The 16,973-nt window shown below is 47.7% G+C and overlaps 1 protein-coding gene across 13 annotated transcripts in view; it reads left to right on the forward strand.

Annotated features, from left to right (window-relative positions):
- The window catches only part of SEPTIN6 (septin 6), a 32,552-nt gene extending 16,451 nt beyond the window's left edge, over positions 1–16,101 (forward strand). For 3 of the 13 annotated variants that reach the window (XM_068956973.1, XM_068956983.1, XM_068956972.1), the window contains exons 6-10: positions 5,001–5,097; positions 5,392–5,560; positions 6,396–6,528; positions 7,293–7,483; positions 13,224–16,101. In XM_068956973.1, coding sequence (XP_068813074.1) covers positions 5,001–5,097; positions 5,392–5,560; positions 6,396–6,528; positions 7,293–7,483; positions 13,224–13,248 — 615 coding nt within the window. In that variant the 3' untranslated portion in view covers positions 13,249–16,101. Of the gene's footprint in view, positions 1–5,000; positions 5,098–5,391; positions 5,561–6,395; positions 6,529–7,292; positions 7,484–9,430; positions 9,475–10,467 lie in introns of all 13 variants that reach the window. The other 10 variants (XM_068956978.1, XM_068956984.1, XM_068956976.1 and 7 more) reach the window with 6 other exon arrangements.
- Positions 16,102–16,973: the final 872 nt, after the last annotated feature.

Consider the following 16,973-nt stretch of genomic DNA (forward strand, 5'->3'; position numbering starts at 1 on the left):
ATACAATGATTTCCCCAAATGCTTCAGCCTCTGCCCCGTTCAAGGAATTCTCAACAGATTTTGGCCTCATGAATTGCCTAGTCCTCCCTGGTGAACTTCCAGTATCCTGCGGTGAGCAGTTACACATCTTAACCCCCAACATGTGAAAAACAAGGCACACGTCTCGGGGTGCCTGGTGGGGGGGGCACTTTCTGGCTTGGACGTTCCCAGCACCGTGGGTGCCTGTCTGCGGCTCCCTGCAGACGGAGCGAGCTGTCCCTTGGCCTTCTGGGAGTGCGTCCTGCCCCCATATTCAAAAAGGCTTTACAGGAGAGAAAGCAGAGGAATGTGCTGTTTTAACTGCTGCTGCTGAAGTATAGGTTGCAGTCTGGGTGCTTTTGTCTTCGCTCTTGATCTAATATTAATAGTTGTACAGTGTTGTGAAGAGGCCTGAATGAAGTGTGAAGTTTGTCCTACCATAAGAGCTTTGTGGGGTGCTTTCTTGGTCAGGGTACTTTTGTGATGGTCTTACTCAGTGCTTAATGCTCTCACTATGTAAGACTGAAAATACCCCTGGAAATGAAGATACAACATCCCCCAGTTCCCGAGGAACTGGAGGGATGTGATGGCAAAGGGAGAAGTGGTCTCTCCCCTCGGCCCTTCTGAGGGTGGAGGTAAACCTCTCCTCATCAGGAGGAATTGCTGTCTTGGGTCGTAGACGCTCTGGGTTGTATGAACCACTGAACAGAGAGATCATCTCTTTAAATCCTCCGTTGAACTGATATAAATCATAATTACCAGGTTTATGGGAATCAAGCAGGCAGGAATCTGAATCTGATCAAGGCTGTTTTGTGGACTTGGAAAACTTGTATCCAAATATTGGTTTTATTAACAACATAAGACAAATCTCCTTGTTTCAGGTCAGGAGATGAGTTTGTGAAGGAATTGAGACCAGTAAAAGAACCAGGATGGGCTGATTTAAGTTTGTGACTTAAATTGCCAATTTTAATCATGTTTTACATTGGGGGATGGAAAGCTTTGGTTTAAACGGCCTGTCTTTAGCCCTTGTGTTTGTCCTTCTCTACAGAAAGCTTCATTGTCTTTGCCAGTTAGAGATCAACATCTTTGAAAGGTTATAAATGTAATTTTCATGGTAAGGTAGTGCTTATTTGCTGATCAGCACACACTCTGTATAACCTGACCAGTTACTTTATTTTTTTTAATTATAGATGACATTGAGAATGCTCTTTGGATTATCTGATGTTTTACTTATAGCCTGTATTGGGTGTCTTTTACATGAAAAGTAAAATTAGATTTAAAAACACACACTCACTATTTAACCTGTGTTTTAGTTAATCATATTTACAATATCCATTATGCTGGATGCATGAGAAATCTTTTTCAGAGTATTTTGCACCCAAAACTGACCTAAACAAAGGAAATATTGCCTGGTCTGTGAGGAACTGGCGCCCTGACAGATTTAAAATCTGTGCCATCGTGATGAGAAACAAAATTATTTAATGATAAACGCAAGTGTCGAGTGCAGTATTTAAAAATAATCGGATTAAACGAATCTTCAGAACAAGATGCCTAATCTTCCTTGAAATTTATTTGACCTTTTTGAAAATCCCACTAAGCACACGTAGAAGTTCAGAGACGCAGAGGCCGCTTGAACACGCATTCCAGACTTCTTTACCTCTCCTCCCACCTGGATCTTATTCATAACTCATAATAAGAAAAACAAGCTCTCCAATTCTGTGAATCCCCAATTGGCTCTTCCGTTTTGAATGAACTAGTCTAATTATTGAAGGAGATATTCTCCCTGCACCTGCCAGTTAAATGCAACCACATAACAGCTAACAGGAGCTGTGCCACACAGTCGAAGCGAGAAGTTGCGTGCTCACGGAAAAGGCAGATCGCTGGCACTTTCTCCCTTGTAAAGCCAGCAGCCGAGCGGGTGGCGCGGACGCCGAGGCAGGGGCTCGCCGCTCGGGCTGGCCGAGCCCGCAGCCCGGCGGCGGAGGTTCAGGCCGTGCCTGGGTGGGGGGCCGCAGCCTGGGGTTTCTGCCACTGGCCAGGGCGCTCCTCGCGCTCCCGTCGCTCGCTCGCTTTGTCACTGTGGAAAGCCCCTTAGCTCATTCTTTCGGATGCCTGAGTATAAAGGAAACCAAAAGCTTTTCCAACGGTGCGAGAAGCTCCTGAAGGGGAGCCAACGGGGACATCTGAAATGGTAGGCTGGGGAAGAGGAGAAAAGCGGGCAGCTCTGGTGGCCCGTGGGGCAGAGGGTCACCAACAGGGAGTGCAATGCCTATAGCAAACATTAGTGTGATCCCGCGCCTGAGAGCGGGAACGGCGTGGGCACGGCCCACGCGCTGGCTGGCCTGAGCCTGAAACCTCTCAGCTGCCGCACACCTGTAATGACTTCCTCTGGAAAGAGCTCTGTGCAGGCCCAAAGGGGAGGCTGCAGCCTTTGTGGGCCTTAGTGTCTGGGGCGTTTCTGAGCTTCTAGCAATGGGACAGAGGTACAGACCCAGTCCAGCGTGTCCCGTAGCGAGGAGCCCAAGCTGCAGTTGGGCACTGGTCAGGCTCTTCAGCATCCCTCAAGTCCCCGTGGTGGGATGTCTCCAGCTCCTCCCAGAGCAGCCAAAGGCAGAATACAGCCTGTGCTCAGCCCCATGAGGTCTCCCCTCGCCCTCTCTCCCGTGAGGATATCTGGGAGCAGCTGGGCAAGAGGATGCCATGGGACACGCAAGTCCTGTTCGCAGCTCGTGGGCACCAGCCCCCACGACGTTGCTTGGCTCCACGTGCAGAGGTGTTTGTGGATAATGCTGCTGCTTGTGCGGGTTCACTCTTTGAAGGCAGGAAAAGCTACAGCTTCTTGAAAAGAGGGAGCAGATTCTTTCTTTGAAAGCTGGCTAGGGGGTTTCCCTCACGGTTTGTGCATGGGGAGGGGTGTTCAGTTGGGTCAGCTTTGTTTCCTTCCCCTCGAGCGATTTTTACTCCCTGCCCTTTGCGATTAGACAGCCCTCCGCTGAAAATCAGATTCCTTCTACCTGGGAGACCACTTTCCTTTTTTTGCTGCTTGGCCTCTCCTGCAGAGAACTAACCCTGAGCAGAACAGGCCCAGCTCTGCGCTGACATGCGTCCCTGCAGGCACCGGCACGTCAGCATCGTTGCAAAGGTAACTCTGCGTGGAGAGTGATCCAGGAGGCCCCCGTGCTCAGAGCCGTGGCACGGCCCAGCACAGCCCCCAGGCTGACGCCAGCCCTGCTTATTCTGTGTGTCCCACGCAGAACTGGGAGGCCTCGGAGGAGAAGCTGAGCAGCTGCTCTTTGAGTGCTTGCGAGCAGTTTTGCTTAATTTGCCGTTTGACTGTATGAGCTGCACTCTGAAACTGGAAAACATCATCCTTGAAACCTTGTGCTTGTACCAACTGTCACTCAGTCCTCAAGTTTTCAAATAACTTGTGGAATTAGGGCTTCACTGCCTGTTCCTGTGAGCAATCCGGGGTCGTTGATCTTCCATATAATTGGCATCCTGGGGCTGTTTTAATTGCCCAGACCTCAGTGCAGCTTAAAGGGTCTAGCTGACAAAAGTCAGCATAAGAGGTGGGTGTGGGGAGCGCGTGACTTTGTTTTTAAGTGCTGAAACCTTGCGTTTGACTTCCTTGCAGCTTGGCAGAACGCAGTGTAGTTCCCAGGAGCAAGCAGAGGTGGGGAAAAATATCACTTGTTGCACAACAGATACATGCAGCAAAGTAAGGTAGCAGTGTCTGGGAGGTTTGCTTGGCTGCTTGATTTGGAGGGGTGGGGGGAGTGCAGGGTGAGGTCTGAGCCTGGAGAGGGGTCAGGAGCATTGCTGTTCCAGCCCTGCTCAGCTTGCATTGGGCAAGTCTTAGTCTCTCTGCAGAAAGCAAAAAGCGTCTTCTTTACTAGGAACTGACTATTTTGTGTTTCTGGATTTTGGAAAAGTAAATGCCTCCTGTTCTTGGTCAGCCTTTAGGGACTTGGAACAACTGTACTTTGTGGAGTTTGTGTCTAGGTTTGAAGAGCATGACGAGATGGTGGCACGGTTAAGCTAGTGGTGCCAGCTGTGCTCTGTTTTCCCTAAGATCCCTCCTTGTGGGTGTGCGCCCTGCATTTGGCCGCCTTTGTCCTCTTGCTGTGCAGCCATCCATCAGTGGCTGTGTTTAGCATCAGCGTCGTGAGGATTTTATAAAGCGATCACAGTGCCTTTGGGTCTTTTCTCAGGTTCTGAGAAATTCGGTTTTGATAAAAGACTGCTGTGGGGATTGGGAGAGGGGGTGCCGCAGGTGAACCCCAACATAAGCCACGGAGTGTGTGAGTAACTGTGAAGCGTTAGCACAGGGCAGTCTCAGCGCAGCCCTGGTGAACACAGGGCCCTTCCCTGCCCAGCCCAGGGCAGACGTCAGGGCATGCGTGGAGGCAGAGGCTGACCCACCGCAGGCACGTGTTCAGCCCTCCTTCACCAGGGCTGCAGCAAGCAGGGAGGAAAGAGCTGTTACTCTGGAGGTGAAGAAGGTACTTTGGTCTCCTGATATGATAGAGCAAGCTGTCTGGTGCTCCTGTGTGAGCCGAGGGACTGGGGGAGGGAGGCGTGTAACATCATTCCAAGACCTCTTTTACAGCTTCTGTGCTTGTGCAGATGTTCTCCTCAGCCCTGGCAAGCCCCCGGGACACCACCACAGCCAGAGCCACACAGCGCGTTGTTCGAGCTGTCTTTCTGATGCTAGTCTTGCACTGGCTCATCTCACCTGAGACCCGGTGGCTGGGAGGATCAGCCAGGTAGAGGAAATAGAGTGGTAGTGCTAACAAGGTTTCCAAAAAGGACCCTTCCTTCTCCCCTATCCCTTGTCTTGGGCTAGTGGCCAGTGACTAGACTCCCTGAGATTAGCCTGTGTGTAATGACTGTCTTGCACAGTGGCTGTGCTAATCTCTATGTGCCATCAAGTCAGCCAGAGTTGAGAGGGACTAATGAGGGTTGCATTAAATGTGTTCCAGGCCCACTTGCCATTTGCGGTGATCGGCAGCACGGAGGAGCTGAAAATAGGAAACAAAATGATGAAAGCTCGTCAGTACCCCTGGGGCACAGTGCAGGGTGAGTTGATCCCATGGCATGAATGGTGACACTTCTGCAAGGAGGCAGTAGGCTCTCATAAAAGGAGCAAGGGATGCCCTGATCCTGTTTATGGCACTGCTGTTGACTTGGGTCCTGCTGGGCTTCAGTTTCTCACTGGGGATTATCCTTCCTTAAATCTTTGTGTCAGGCCTATAGCTACAGTTATCTCTGGTTGGAAGGGGTATTAAGCCTTCTGGAGGAATAGACAGGTGGAGAGTATGGGGAGAGACCAGTCTCTGCCCTCATCTTACTCTTTATTGTGTCATCTTACAGTGGAGAATGAGGCTCACTGTGACTTTGTGAAACTGCGCGAGATGCTGATCCGTGTGAACATGGAAGACCTTCGTGAACAGACCCACACGCGCCACTATGAGCTGTACAGGCGATGTAAACTGGAAGAGATGGGTTTCAAGGACACCGATCCAGACAGCAAGCCCTTCAGGTGGGATCTCTGGAGGAGACAGGAGAGCTCAAGGGAGCATTATTGGATGCACCGTGTGTGTGTGTGTGTGTCCTTGAGAGGGCATGTAAAGAACCAATGCAGCAAGAAAACCTGCCAGGTCAGATAAAGCCAGACTTCAGCAAAGGTGCTGGCTGGGTGAGAGAAGGGGAAAGCACAGACACTGTGTTAGGGATTGATCATGAAAAGGCAGGTACAGGAGGAGAAATGTCAGTGCTTCAGAGATACAGCAGAGTCCCTCTGAACTGCAGCTTGTTGACAGTTACTCTCCTTGAATTGCCCAAAGTTTAATGTGCAGGAAAAGTGCAATAGCTCACAGACTCAGAAATGAGGGGATAAAGAAGTCCTTGGGGGGGACACATGGTTGGGTGAGTGGCAAGTCTACTGTGAGTGAGAGGTTTTTGTGGTGAGGGCCTGATTAGAAAGAACTCCCATTAATGCTGTTACGGGCCACGAGATACAACTTATTTGGACGGGGGGAAATGAGAATGGGAATGAGGAGGAACACATGGTTATGTCTGGTTTTGATCAGCCCTGGTGAGCCGGGGTGGTGGAGGAGGCAACAGAGATGTCAGCTTTTGGATGTTTGTTCCGAGCCTATCAAACAAGATGGGCCAAAGCTAAAAATGATGGTGCTGGAGCTAAACTTTACTGGGGTTCACAGCACTGGGGGGTTCGGCTTCCATGAACGCTAGAGCAGGACTATCAAATTCTGCTCATTCACACGTGGCCATTCTACGCTTTCATTAGGAAAGAGATGCACAGGGGAAGCAGAATTTGTTCCAAGTTACGTCGCTGGACTTTCCTTTCTCTTTAGCTTACAGGAAACTTATGAGGCTAAAAGAAATGAGTTTCTGGGGGAACTGCAGAAAAAGGAAGAGGCGATGAGGCAAATGTTTGTCCAGAGGGTCAAGGAAAAAGAAGCGGAGCTGAAGGAAGCTGAAAAAGAGGTGAAAACTGCAGTTCTTGTCTCTTTGTGGTTGTGAGTGATAGATCCACTCCCAAGTAGGCAGCTGCTGCCAAAGCACTTTCTGCAGAGTGTGCTTTGGGCCTTTCTCAGCAGAGTCAAACATTTAACTTAGGGACATTACGGCGTTGATCCTGTAGGACAAAACTGGACTGCAGTGCTTGCAGGCTGTACAACTTACTGCAGTAGGAAAGTGCCACGTTCTTTGGTTTTGCTGGACAGCTGCCGTATGCCAAAAACTCAAGGAAAGGAGCAGAGTCTGTGATGTAAGCTTGTTATATGAAAAATATACACAAGCCACTGCCTTTGCGTTGTGAAGGAAAGTAAATCCTGTGATGTAAGATTAAAGGCATGACACAGCTGCAATCCAGTTGTTGGCATTTGCACCAAAACCCATTAATTTACGAACCTCTTAAGGAGGACTAAGGTGGAGACCCCTGGAAAGAAAAATAAATGGATTAAAATGTTTTTCTACTATTTCACTCTCCAAAATCTTCATTCTTAGTCTGTGCAATGATGCATTATTCGAACATTGCCTGGTTTGTAAGCTTTGGAAGGAGGCTCTTTCCTCCCCTTTGTCTATGCAGTGTCAGCCTAGGGCAGAGGGCCTAGTAGTATCAGTTATAGAGACTGACAGAGACCGTTTCCAGGCCACAGATCTCGTGGGATCCTTCCACCTCTCTCTCTTCCTGAAAACGGAGCATCTGGTAGCGCTGGGTCCTGCTCACCTTTCTCCTTTCCCTCTAGCTGCATGAAAAGTTTGATCGTCTAAAGAAGTTACATCAGGATGAAAAAAAGAAACTAGAGGACAAGAAGAAGTCTCTGGATGATGAAGTAAATGCATTTAAACAAAGGAAGACCGCAGCTGAATTGCTTCAATCTCAGGCTCAGCAGGCTGGAGGATCGCAAACTCTTAAAAGAGATAAGGAGAGAAAAAAGTAAGTTGCTAACCTGCTGGTATTTGCTTCTCAGTAGTGGTTCTCTTTTACTGTTTTCCTGGGTGTCCATAGCTCTCTCCCAGCCTAGCCAGTCCTCATCAGGGGAAGGTTTGCAGGTGGATTCAACCGCTGGTAAGGCTGAGCAGTAGCTGGAGGCAGTTTACCTCTGTCTGTCATCCCGAAGAGCAGGGAGCAGAGTACTAACCTCCCTCATTGCTCACTGACAGCATAGGAGAAGGTGAACTCATTTCTCTTCCCTTAGATTCCCTGCTCCTCCCTTAGTCTGTTAGTGCTGGTAGGGGACTGGGACAAACTTCGGTGCGTGGGAGTGCTGCACGTCCAGGACAGTGTGTGGGTAACAGGGGTGTCCCACTCCCCGCAGAGGAGCATCTCTTATCTCAGGATCTTACTACTTTAATTAGGAGAAAACTTTTCCTGTTTCCTGAAATTATCCAGGAAACCTAATAGCCTTGAGTTGTGGCATCTGCAAAATGTAATGCAGCAGACGAGTCTCAATTTCTTGTCAGTGGGCTGTCCAGCCTTTAATCAGCTTCTTTTGTCCTTCGCAGAAACAGTAGGAGTTAAAGCATGGCTTTAGTGGGGGTTCCCCATGGCTGGGACAGGTGAGACAGGAGCCAGCCCCTCGGTGGGGTCCTGTGGTCTGGGCCATCTGCAGTGCCTACGCCAGGCTCTTAGTGCTCCACAGTCACTGCCGAGCAGCCCAGCGGCGCGTGCCGAGGCAGTTCTCCCGTTTCACCTAGTGATGAGCAGCAGTTCCTCTTCTCACTGTGGTGTGTTATCTGCAGCGGAGTGCTGTGCCACCTTAGCATGTGTACAAACAGCGGTGTGCAGATGAGCAAGGGGCTGTTTCTGTCCTGCCGCCACAATCCCCTGTCTGCGCAACCCCCGATCAAATGCAGAATAAATCCAGTCTGCACTAGGCAGTCCTAAGTACAAGGAGGAGTGCTGTTAGTATGGACAATATGGCAAGTGCCCAAAGAGGTGACAGGACTGTTTTTCAGGAAAAATAGCCGATGGCTGTTAAGCTTGCAATCAAATGAGGCAGGAGAAGAAAAACCTAATAACCAGAATCAGATCACATTTTAGTCTTTTTAGTTTAGAGCTGGAGCTGCTTCCATGTCAAAATTCTTTTGTGATGAGCAATCAGCACTCCTGCTCTTTTCCTGCTTGTCCGTTCCTTTTTCCACTGCATGTTTTGATTGGCTCTTTTGAATTACCTTCGGGGGATTTTTAATATCTTTTCATGCTGAGGAGTCTGAGACTGACTGGGGACAGACTTCTCTCCCCAGCCTGGACTATTGAGGAGTACACAACTGAGCTCCTTTCCTGCTTAGAGTCCTCAGGCATCTGCACACTGAGGACTGCAGACTTTTGCCCCAAGATTAGTCAGGGTCAGGAATGTAGAAAAGGGAGATGATGTGTCCTGTAGTCAGTAGTTGTGGCCCAAGTTACACTCTTCTCTTGAGAAGCAGTTCTGCTCTCAGAAGCACTCCTTGATACTGAGCAACATTTGTGTGAAAAAGCACTTTGACATTTAAGTTTGGGGCACAGAAAACTCCATGAAAGCTGTACATCAGTGCTTGAGCCAGGCTTGGGAAGATATTAGGAAGCCACTGTCTCCTCCAGCAAAATAGCTGTGTTATAAGTGGTGATGTTTGCCTTGCTCTGTAACTTCTCCAGTTGTCCTTAATCATGTCTTTCAATATTTAGATCATAAATTTCTTTAACAATCCATGAATTTCACAAGCAGTAGCTTAATTATATCTTGTTTAATAGTGGCTGGCAGTAAACTAGCCTTTTTCTTTCACAGATGACTCTCTTAAACCCAAGCTCCGTAGTTTGCACTAATCCTGACTTGATTTCTTTTTTTATTGTCATATCATCATCATCGTCATCATTAGTTCTTACGTGTATGCTATTTTACAGTTAACTGCTGTTTGGCTGCATGGTGCATGAAGCACGTTGCCCTGGTAAGCGTCATTAACTAATATAGACCTCACAGTGGGATCAGTTACAGTTCTGAAAAAGGCAGACCCCATGCAAGGCCTGAAGTCCATAAGGGTTGTCTCTGCCTTCTTCTGCTTTCACCCTTGCTATAGACGCTCCACCAGTCTGTTTCTACGTCTGTAGTTGTAGAAAAAGGATGCAATGGAGAGTGTCTTTAAAGATTCTGCAAAGTAAAATGCGTGGAGATTCAATATTTGGACATTAAACATGGATAAAATAAGGATCAGGGCCTCTTCCTTTTAAACCTGTCCAGCACTTTGTTGGCTCTGTCTTTTTTATTCCAAGTCTCCTAGAAGTATGATATTCTTTAACCACTTAGGCCATGCTGATAACTATGGCAACAATTGCTATGGTAATGTGGTGGTGAAGACAGGAACCAGCTAGCTGATGGAAAATTAAGTTCTTTTCTCTTCCTTTTCTCCTCCTTCCCTCCCACCCCTTCAAGTTGTAGTGCTAAGTCGTGGTTACAGTGCAGGTGAAGGATGTAAGAGTAGTTTCTATCCCCCCTTCACACGCTAACAGATGGTAAAATCTGCCAAAGCTAGAGCTTTCATTTGCCCCAGAGCCCAGAGAATCGCAAAACATTGTGCATGAGTGTGTGTGCATATGTATGTGTTTGGGGGAGCTAAAGGAACTACTGCCGAATAACCAAACCAATATTCAGCAGCTGACTGACTGTAGTTGCTGATTGTCCAAAATAATGCGAGATTGTGTGTTGAGCATTTAGCAGATAATGAAGGCTGTGAATACAGGCTGAGCGACGTTACGGCGTTTTTAAGATCTGTCAGCTGGGTCTCCCCATGGTTGGATATTCAGTTGTAGCAGACAGACACAGACCCACACCTCTGGGAGCTATGCCAAGCGTGCCCATGGTTAGGGTAAGGCTAAGGGTAGAAGAGGGCTGTATTGAAGATGTGGCTCTAGAAAGCCTGCAAGAGCGCTTTGTCTCTGAATAGGGCCAGCATCCGAGTCCCCGAGGAGTTTTGCCAAGGCGTGGAGAGTTCCCGCTGGAGCAGAGCCCTGGGTTGGCAGCGTTGCGCTGTGAGTGCCCCTACTCCAGCTGCCCCCGCTCTGTCCGAAACATCGCAGCCTTCACGTGAGCGTGGGCGTGAGGTGGACGCAGTCATGGGCAGGCTTGTGCAACAGATAAGGGTGCCGGGAAGGGTTAACAAAGCCTGCCGTAAGCGAGCGTCTCCAGTGCAAAGTGCCCACATCTGTTGTCAAACGGAGGCTCGAGGCTCGTCTGAACAAAGCTGCGTAGGAAACGCACCTGCCTGGCAGGAAAGCAGCATCTTTATTAGGGTTATTAGTTAAATCGCTAATGACAGCGGGCTACTTATAGCTGGGCTGAATGTGTTTAAATGAGCCTTTTTAATTTGCTGTTGATTCTCTGGTGAGAGGAAAAGGAAAGCTCCTACAGGAACGTCTTGCTTCTCGACAGAGCAGCAAAACCTATAATCCGAGAGGAGGGAGACAACGCTCCCCGAGGCAAGAGAGCCGCAGGCCTCTGAGAGCGGACCTGCTGGAACAGCAGCCCCTAACGATAAATCTCCCTAAAAACTCAGCGTTTAGGCCAACCTTCCCAGCAGACAAGCTTCCTAGGATTTACATTCTTTCTAGGATCCAGTTTCAAAATAACCTGCAGCCTGCCCTTAAATAGGGAAAGAAAAGCTGCTTTGAGGATTCCTTCCCTCTTAGCCCCACCAAGGGAAACGGAAAAGCAAGGGAACATTAACGCTGTCAGCGAGAGGCTTTTGAATTTAATTTCAATGGGACGTTCCACTTAACAGAAGAGCTTCAGAAGGGTCTCGCACTGACTCGGGCTGGAGCTTGCAGTTGTCCTGAGCAGTCTGGTAGAATGGATGTCTCTACTGCTAACGGTGGCTGGGTAAAACAATGAAAAGAACAATCCTTCACTTTTCAGGGGCTGAATGTGGAAAAATAAGCTCAAAGAATAACAGTGTTCATTCTGGTGCTGAGTACGGAGGCGCTGCTAAAGTGCAGTTAGAGTGAACATTACTGATTGTTGTTGGTTTTGGATTGCTTTTGGCAGTCCTTGTAACTGTACGCTCTTGTGTGCTGGGCTTTGAATCAAATCAAGTTCTTTGTTCCCAGTATACAAATGCAGGCAGTGCCTTTTCAATGGGCATTTGTCCTTGCTAAACTAAACATGTATATGTGGTGCTTTTTCAGAATCCAGAAAAAAAATCTCTCAATATTGATCCATAAAGTATTCCAGGGCTTCACTGTTTTGCAAGGAGGCATGCAAGTCACAGCTGATGAATCTTGTAGCTTGCAGAACTGTGAAGGGATTGTTTTAAAAATGAAGTTTGGTTCATCCCACTGCTGAGCGCGTGTGCGTGTTTGCATGTGTGTGCCTGCATAAAGCATGTTTTGTAGTCAGATTAAACTTAATATTAACACTTAGCAACATTTCCTTTGTGTGTGTGTGTGTGTGTGTGTGTGTGTTAGGAAGCATATTTATGTTCTTATTTTGTCTTTTGTCATTAATCCATAAAACCATTAATCTGCCTTTTTCTTTCATTTTCAGTTCGGGTTTCCTGTAGAACCCCTCCCTTCACACCAGAAGCGAATGCCCCCGCATTCGGTTAACATGCAGCTATGCCACTGTGCCTCTTTGCTCACCTTTACTCATTGCTCCCTTACTCTGCTCACCATTTTTTTTAAGCAAGAGCCCGCACCCTTGGCTGTTCCAGGTTACTAGTTTTTGTGAAGAGCTCGGCAATAGCCTACGTGGAACTGGCAAAAGATGCTAATTGCTGATGTCTCCTCTTTTGGTCAATAGCAGGCTGCCGAGCCCTTATAGTGCTAGCGTCCCCCCTTCTAAATTGTTCCGACTTTTTGTCCCTTCCCACCGTTTAGGTGTGAGGGCTGCATGGTAGGAGCGCAGCTGCTTGGTGCGTTCAGTGCCTGTGGTGGGACCGCTGGGAACGCCGCCCGATGCCGCGTTGCGGTGGGCCGCGCTGTCTCGAGGGAGAGGCTGCCCCCTCCCCTTTCAGTTCGCTCTGTCTAACCCATCGTTACCCAGCGTGCGACTCAAATAGTGTTAAAGGACTTTTTGCAAAACTTGACACCCTCTGAGGCATGGGCCTGAGCCCAAACCTCCGCTCCCTGGGCTTGGGGGATTTTCAAAGGTGGATCCACGGTTTGCAGCTGAGCGCTCCCTGAGTGCTGCAGGGCTGCCCGAGGGTCTCCTGCTGTGTCGGCCTGTCGCTGTGCTGGGCTGCATGCGTATCCTGGATCCGATCTCAGGGAAAACTGCTCACCATGCTCTAAGTATCAGTGTTTGTAAAGAAAGATGATGATGTTTCTTTACCTTTCTTCTCAGTAACTCCAGCAATTTCTGGTTTTAATGCAAAAAGTATTACCTAGTTTTTTTTTTTTTTATTTGGCATCTGTTTAGGAGCGTACAGATGTTGATCGATTGCTTTTTATGTTTTCAATTCAGCAAAAGCCTTTTTTTAATGCAAGATTTGCACTAAAAGGGAGGGTGTTTTGCTCTGTGTTTCAGTGGGGCCAGGAATTTGCTCCGTGGCCAAGTACAACTGTGGTTTGCCTGCAGGTGTCTTCTCTGTATTTCTGGATGAGGAAATTCTTTAAAAAAATAAAATAATAAAGTCTTCCTCAGACAGTGAATTCTGGTTAACATTTACTTCTTTTGTTTTTTGTTTTCTTTGCCCTTCTTTTACAGTAACCCATGGCTCTGTACTGAGTAATTACCCCTGAATACAATGGGCTGGAATGGACCTTCATTTACTTGTTAAATCGGAGGGTCTAATAAAACGTGACAGCATTTCAGCTGTGACCTTTCCATGGTGTTACCCTTGCTCTGTCCTATCCTATATTCTCATTGTAAATCTGTCTTTACTATGTACTGGTGGTTATTGCTTTTGTTAAACAATGTAAAATAAGTCCGTGGTGAGGTTTTGGACGCTGCAACTTTAAATCTATTTTTTTTCCCCACAATTAATGGACTCCCCTTTCTCCTGGCCCCTCTCCACCCAGATAAATAAGGGATGTGGAAATAAGTTCTGTGAGTTATTTTTGCTGGCAAAATAACAATGCAGTTTAAATGTATTTATTGGTGACGTTAAGATGACAACACCACCTTAGTTTAATTATGGCATAGTTGAGAGATTAAAAACTCTTTTCTCTTTATACTTGGTGTCATTTTGTGACATCATCTATCTTTTTTTTAATTTGCTTTTTTTTTTCCTTTTGCTAATTCATGCCACCTGAAAATCAGCATGTAATACTCATTGCCATTTCAGACTTGCTTGTTGTGGCCCTGATGCTTCAGCTGCACTGTGCGCGGGCTAAGCTGTCCCTAGGTGGAGGAATCCGCGTGTCCTGACCCTGCAGAAAGGTCGGGATGTCCTGGCATAGTTTCAACAAAGCCTCCTCACGTCTTAGGTTTTTTGGAGGATGAGCACACCTCAGACCTAGCCATGAGAGGTAATGCAGTTTTTAGCGCAGGCTGTTGCTTAGCCTGTTACCCAGAGAGGTAGTCTGGATGATGCTCCAACCTCATGAACAACTTCTCCCCTCTTCCCTATCTGCAAACCAATACCCTGTCGGACACAGGCGGGCTGCGGTGATCAGCCAAGCTCTGACCACCAGAGCATTTATCGTGAGTTCAGGACAATGTTTTGCAGTCAGGTGAGCTTGTCATTGCCTTGCAAAATCTGATATCCAGGGACGTGTTATTTGAGCCAGCTTCCTGGCCCATGTCTGCTGGTAAATTTTTGCTTTAAACCCTCTACTTCCGAAGTATTTTCATTTGCACAGATAGAGGGCGTTCAAATCATCTTGGATCAGTGCTACCAAATGAAAAGTTTGTATTCAGTGATACACATTGTAACATAAATAAAGAGCCAAGTTTAAAACAGTTCTCAAAACTTTTGGGGTCGGTGCATACCGCGGTTGGTCGCGGGGGCTCTCACAGGAGCAGCGAGCCGCTCGCAGTAACCCCGGCTCAGACGGAGGTGTGGCCCCCATGTGCGGCAATCAGCAGTTAGAGCTCTTGATTGCAGTGTATTTATATTATCTCAGGTATCCTGTTTCACTGTAAATTCAATTTTATTTCCCCTAAAATGCTTTGGCTCTTTTTTTTTTTAAAGCGAGTTAAAATAACTCCAGTATTTACTTCTTTTGTTACTGTTGACGGCAGGCCTGCTCCCAAAACCAGTCAATATCATTTTGTTAGCGTTTTCTAGGTTATCTGTTAAAAAGAGCATTTAATCTGGCTTTTGTTTCCCATGCTGCAGGTCACTGGCTGGCTTTCTTGACCATTTGCCTTATTAGAATGTTATTAGAAGTTTTTTGTGTTTTTTTTTTTTAAAGAAAGGTTTGACTTGTGTGATTTCCTTGAAGTCCTAGGCACCACAAGATGCACAGCCTCATACAGGAGGTTCCATCTCTCCTCTGTCAGCTGTTTTCATGTTGCATCTCCTTTTTCCTGCTTTTTGAATGTCTTTCTCTGTTTTGATAATCTTCTGGTTTTTTCTCTTTTTTTCCCCTTTCTCTCTCTGTAGCTTTTTTTAATCTGTCTTCGCCAGCTGCACTGGGTCTGAGGGAGAAGACTGCCACTTCTAGAAGAGGTTAGGGATCTTATGTCTGGGGAGGGAGGGGAAACAAATCTTCAGTGTTAGTGTCTTGGAAAGAAGCTCTTTTACTGACTTGCATGGTATTTAAAATTGAAGTGTCTTGTAATTTGTGTGACAAGACAGAACAACGTGGGGGGAAACTGATTGTTTACCTAAAATTTGGAAGAGCACCAGAAATGTGATGTTTGGACTAATGATGTAGCGAATACCTTTTCAAACATTGTTATGAGCTTTTTTTTTTTTTTTCTAATTTTGTCTTTAACGATATCAATATCATGGGCTTCCATAAGGTTTGAAGCCTAAGGAGTATTTTGAATATGCTGTTGTTTGATTGGTTTTGGAAACTGTTGCATTCACAGTCAAAGGAAGTATAAACATGGTGCAATTTGCTATGTTGGCAGCCACGAAATACTTAATTTTAACAAAGAAATAAAGTAAGAAGAACTATGTGTTTTCATTGGTGTCCTCCTGTGTCTCACCACCTTACTAAACAAGCTCCATTGCCTGATGGAGGTGGGTCGAGTGGTACTTTTCTTTTTAACTAGACCATCAGTTGCATTACAAATACGCAGATATTTGCACCTCCTCCTGTTCTTTAAAGTTAGAAAACGATCTTATTCTTAGCAGTGTCAGGAGGGAGAGGCGATGTTCACAGCTGGTATAATAGCAGTAATAATGCTCCATCCGAATCTCAGGCGCGTAGAGTGCGGTGTCCTTAAAACGCGCCGAAGCCAGTCCTTGCACTTCTCGTCCGTCTTGTCCTGCCCTCGAACATTCGCCGCACGTCCTTGCGAGCTGCGTTCTGCTGTCTCCCCTCTTATTTTTGTTTCCTTTTTACAAACGTGAGTGTGCGAGTACTGCACTGAGTTATATATTTACATGAGAAACATTGAAGAACCAGCACTGTTTAGCCTGATACCTTTCTAACTTTAATGTAAATTTTAAATAAAAAATATAAAGGCCTGTGTGTGTACTGTCGTGCTTTCTGCTTAGGTGTCTGGCCTGGGGCTGAAGAAGCCTGCACAGCTGAAGAGGTGAGCTCTGCTGCAATCGAGCAAGGTGCTGGGAGCAGTGCGTCTGAAGAGGCGCTTTACAGGGTCACTGAAGAAAGCGCTCGCAGGGCTAGCATGCAGCCTCGCTGGCTGCTTTCTTTGCACCTCGCCCGGAGGCATCCGCTGCGGTCCCGGCTGCCCGTCCGGGCACCGCTCGGGCAGCCCGTGTCCCCGCTCAGCTGCCGGCTCGGCTCGGGGCCGTGCAGGTGTGCCAGGTCTGGCTCCGCTTAGTCCGTAGTGCGAAAGCAGGAGTGAGCCAGAGGCAAAAGTTTACAAGCGGGTAAATACGCTTGCTGCAGCTGATACGATTTTTTTTTATTATACCTCTTACTTTGCTTCAAAACGTATGGGTGGGCCGTTCGCTTTGGGGGGTGCCCCGAGGCCCAGACTGGAGATTAAAAATATTATTTGTGATTAGCAAACTAGGGGATTAGCACTTAGGGATGCAAGAGAAACACGTGTCTTCGCAACTCGCTGGGGGCTGCTGGGGGCTGCGTTTCCCGCACGTAAAGCCCGGCTATGGCTTTTTTTAAAATTTCCCTTAAAAATCTGCGCGTAGCTCGGCTGCCTCCAGAGCAGCCGCCGGGAAACCTCCCAATGCGTGAGTGGGGGGCTCCAGGCCGCCCAAGGCAGCGAAGTTCCTCCTACGGTACGCTTTTTCCCTGTGTGCGCCCGACGGGGCGGTGAGAGCAGAGGATCGGAGGCCGCCGAAGCCCCCGTTCCCGGGGGCCGAGGGCAACCGGGCGCTGGCAGCCAGCGCAGCCCGCGCGGGGGCTTCGCCGC

Source organism: Struthio camelus, chromosome 11 (genome assembly GCF_040807025.1).
Source record: "Struthio camelus isolate bStrCam1 chromosome 11, bStrCam1.hap1, whole genome shotgun sequence".
Taxonomy (NCBI): domain Eukaryota; kingdom Metazoa; phylum Chordata; class Aves; order Struthioniformes; family Struthionidae; genus Struthio; species Struthio camelus.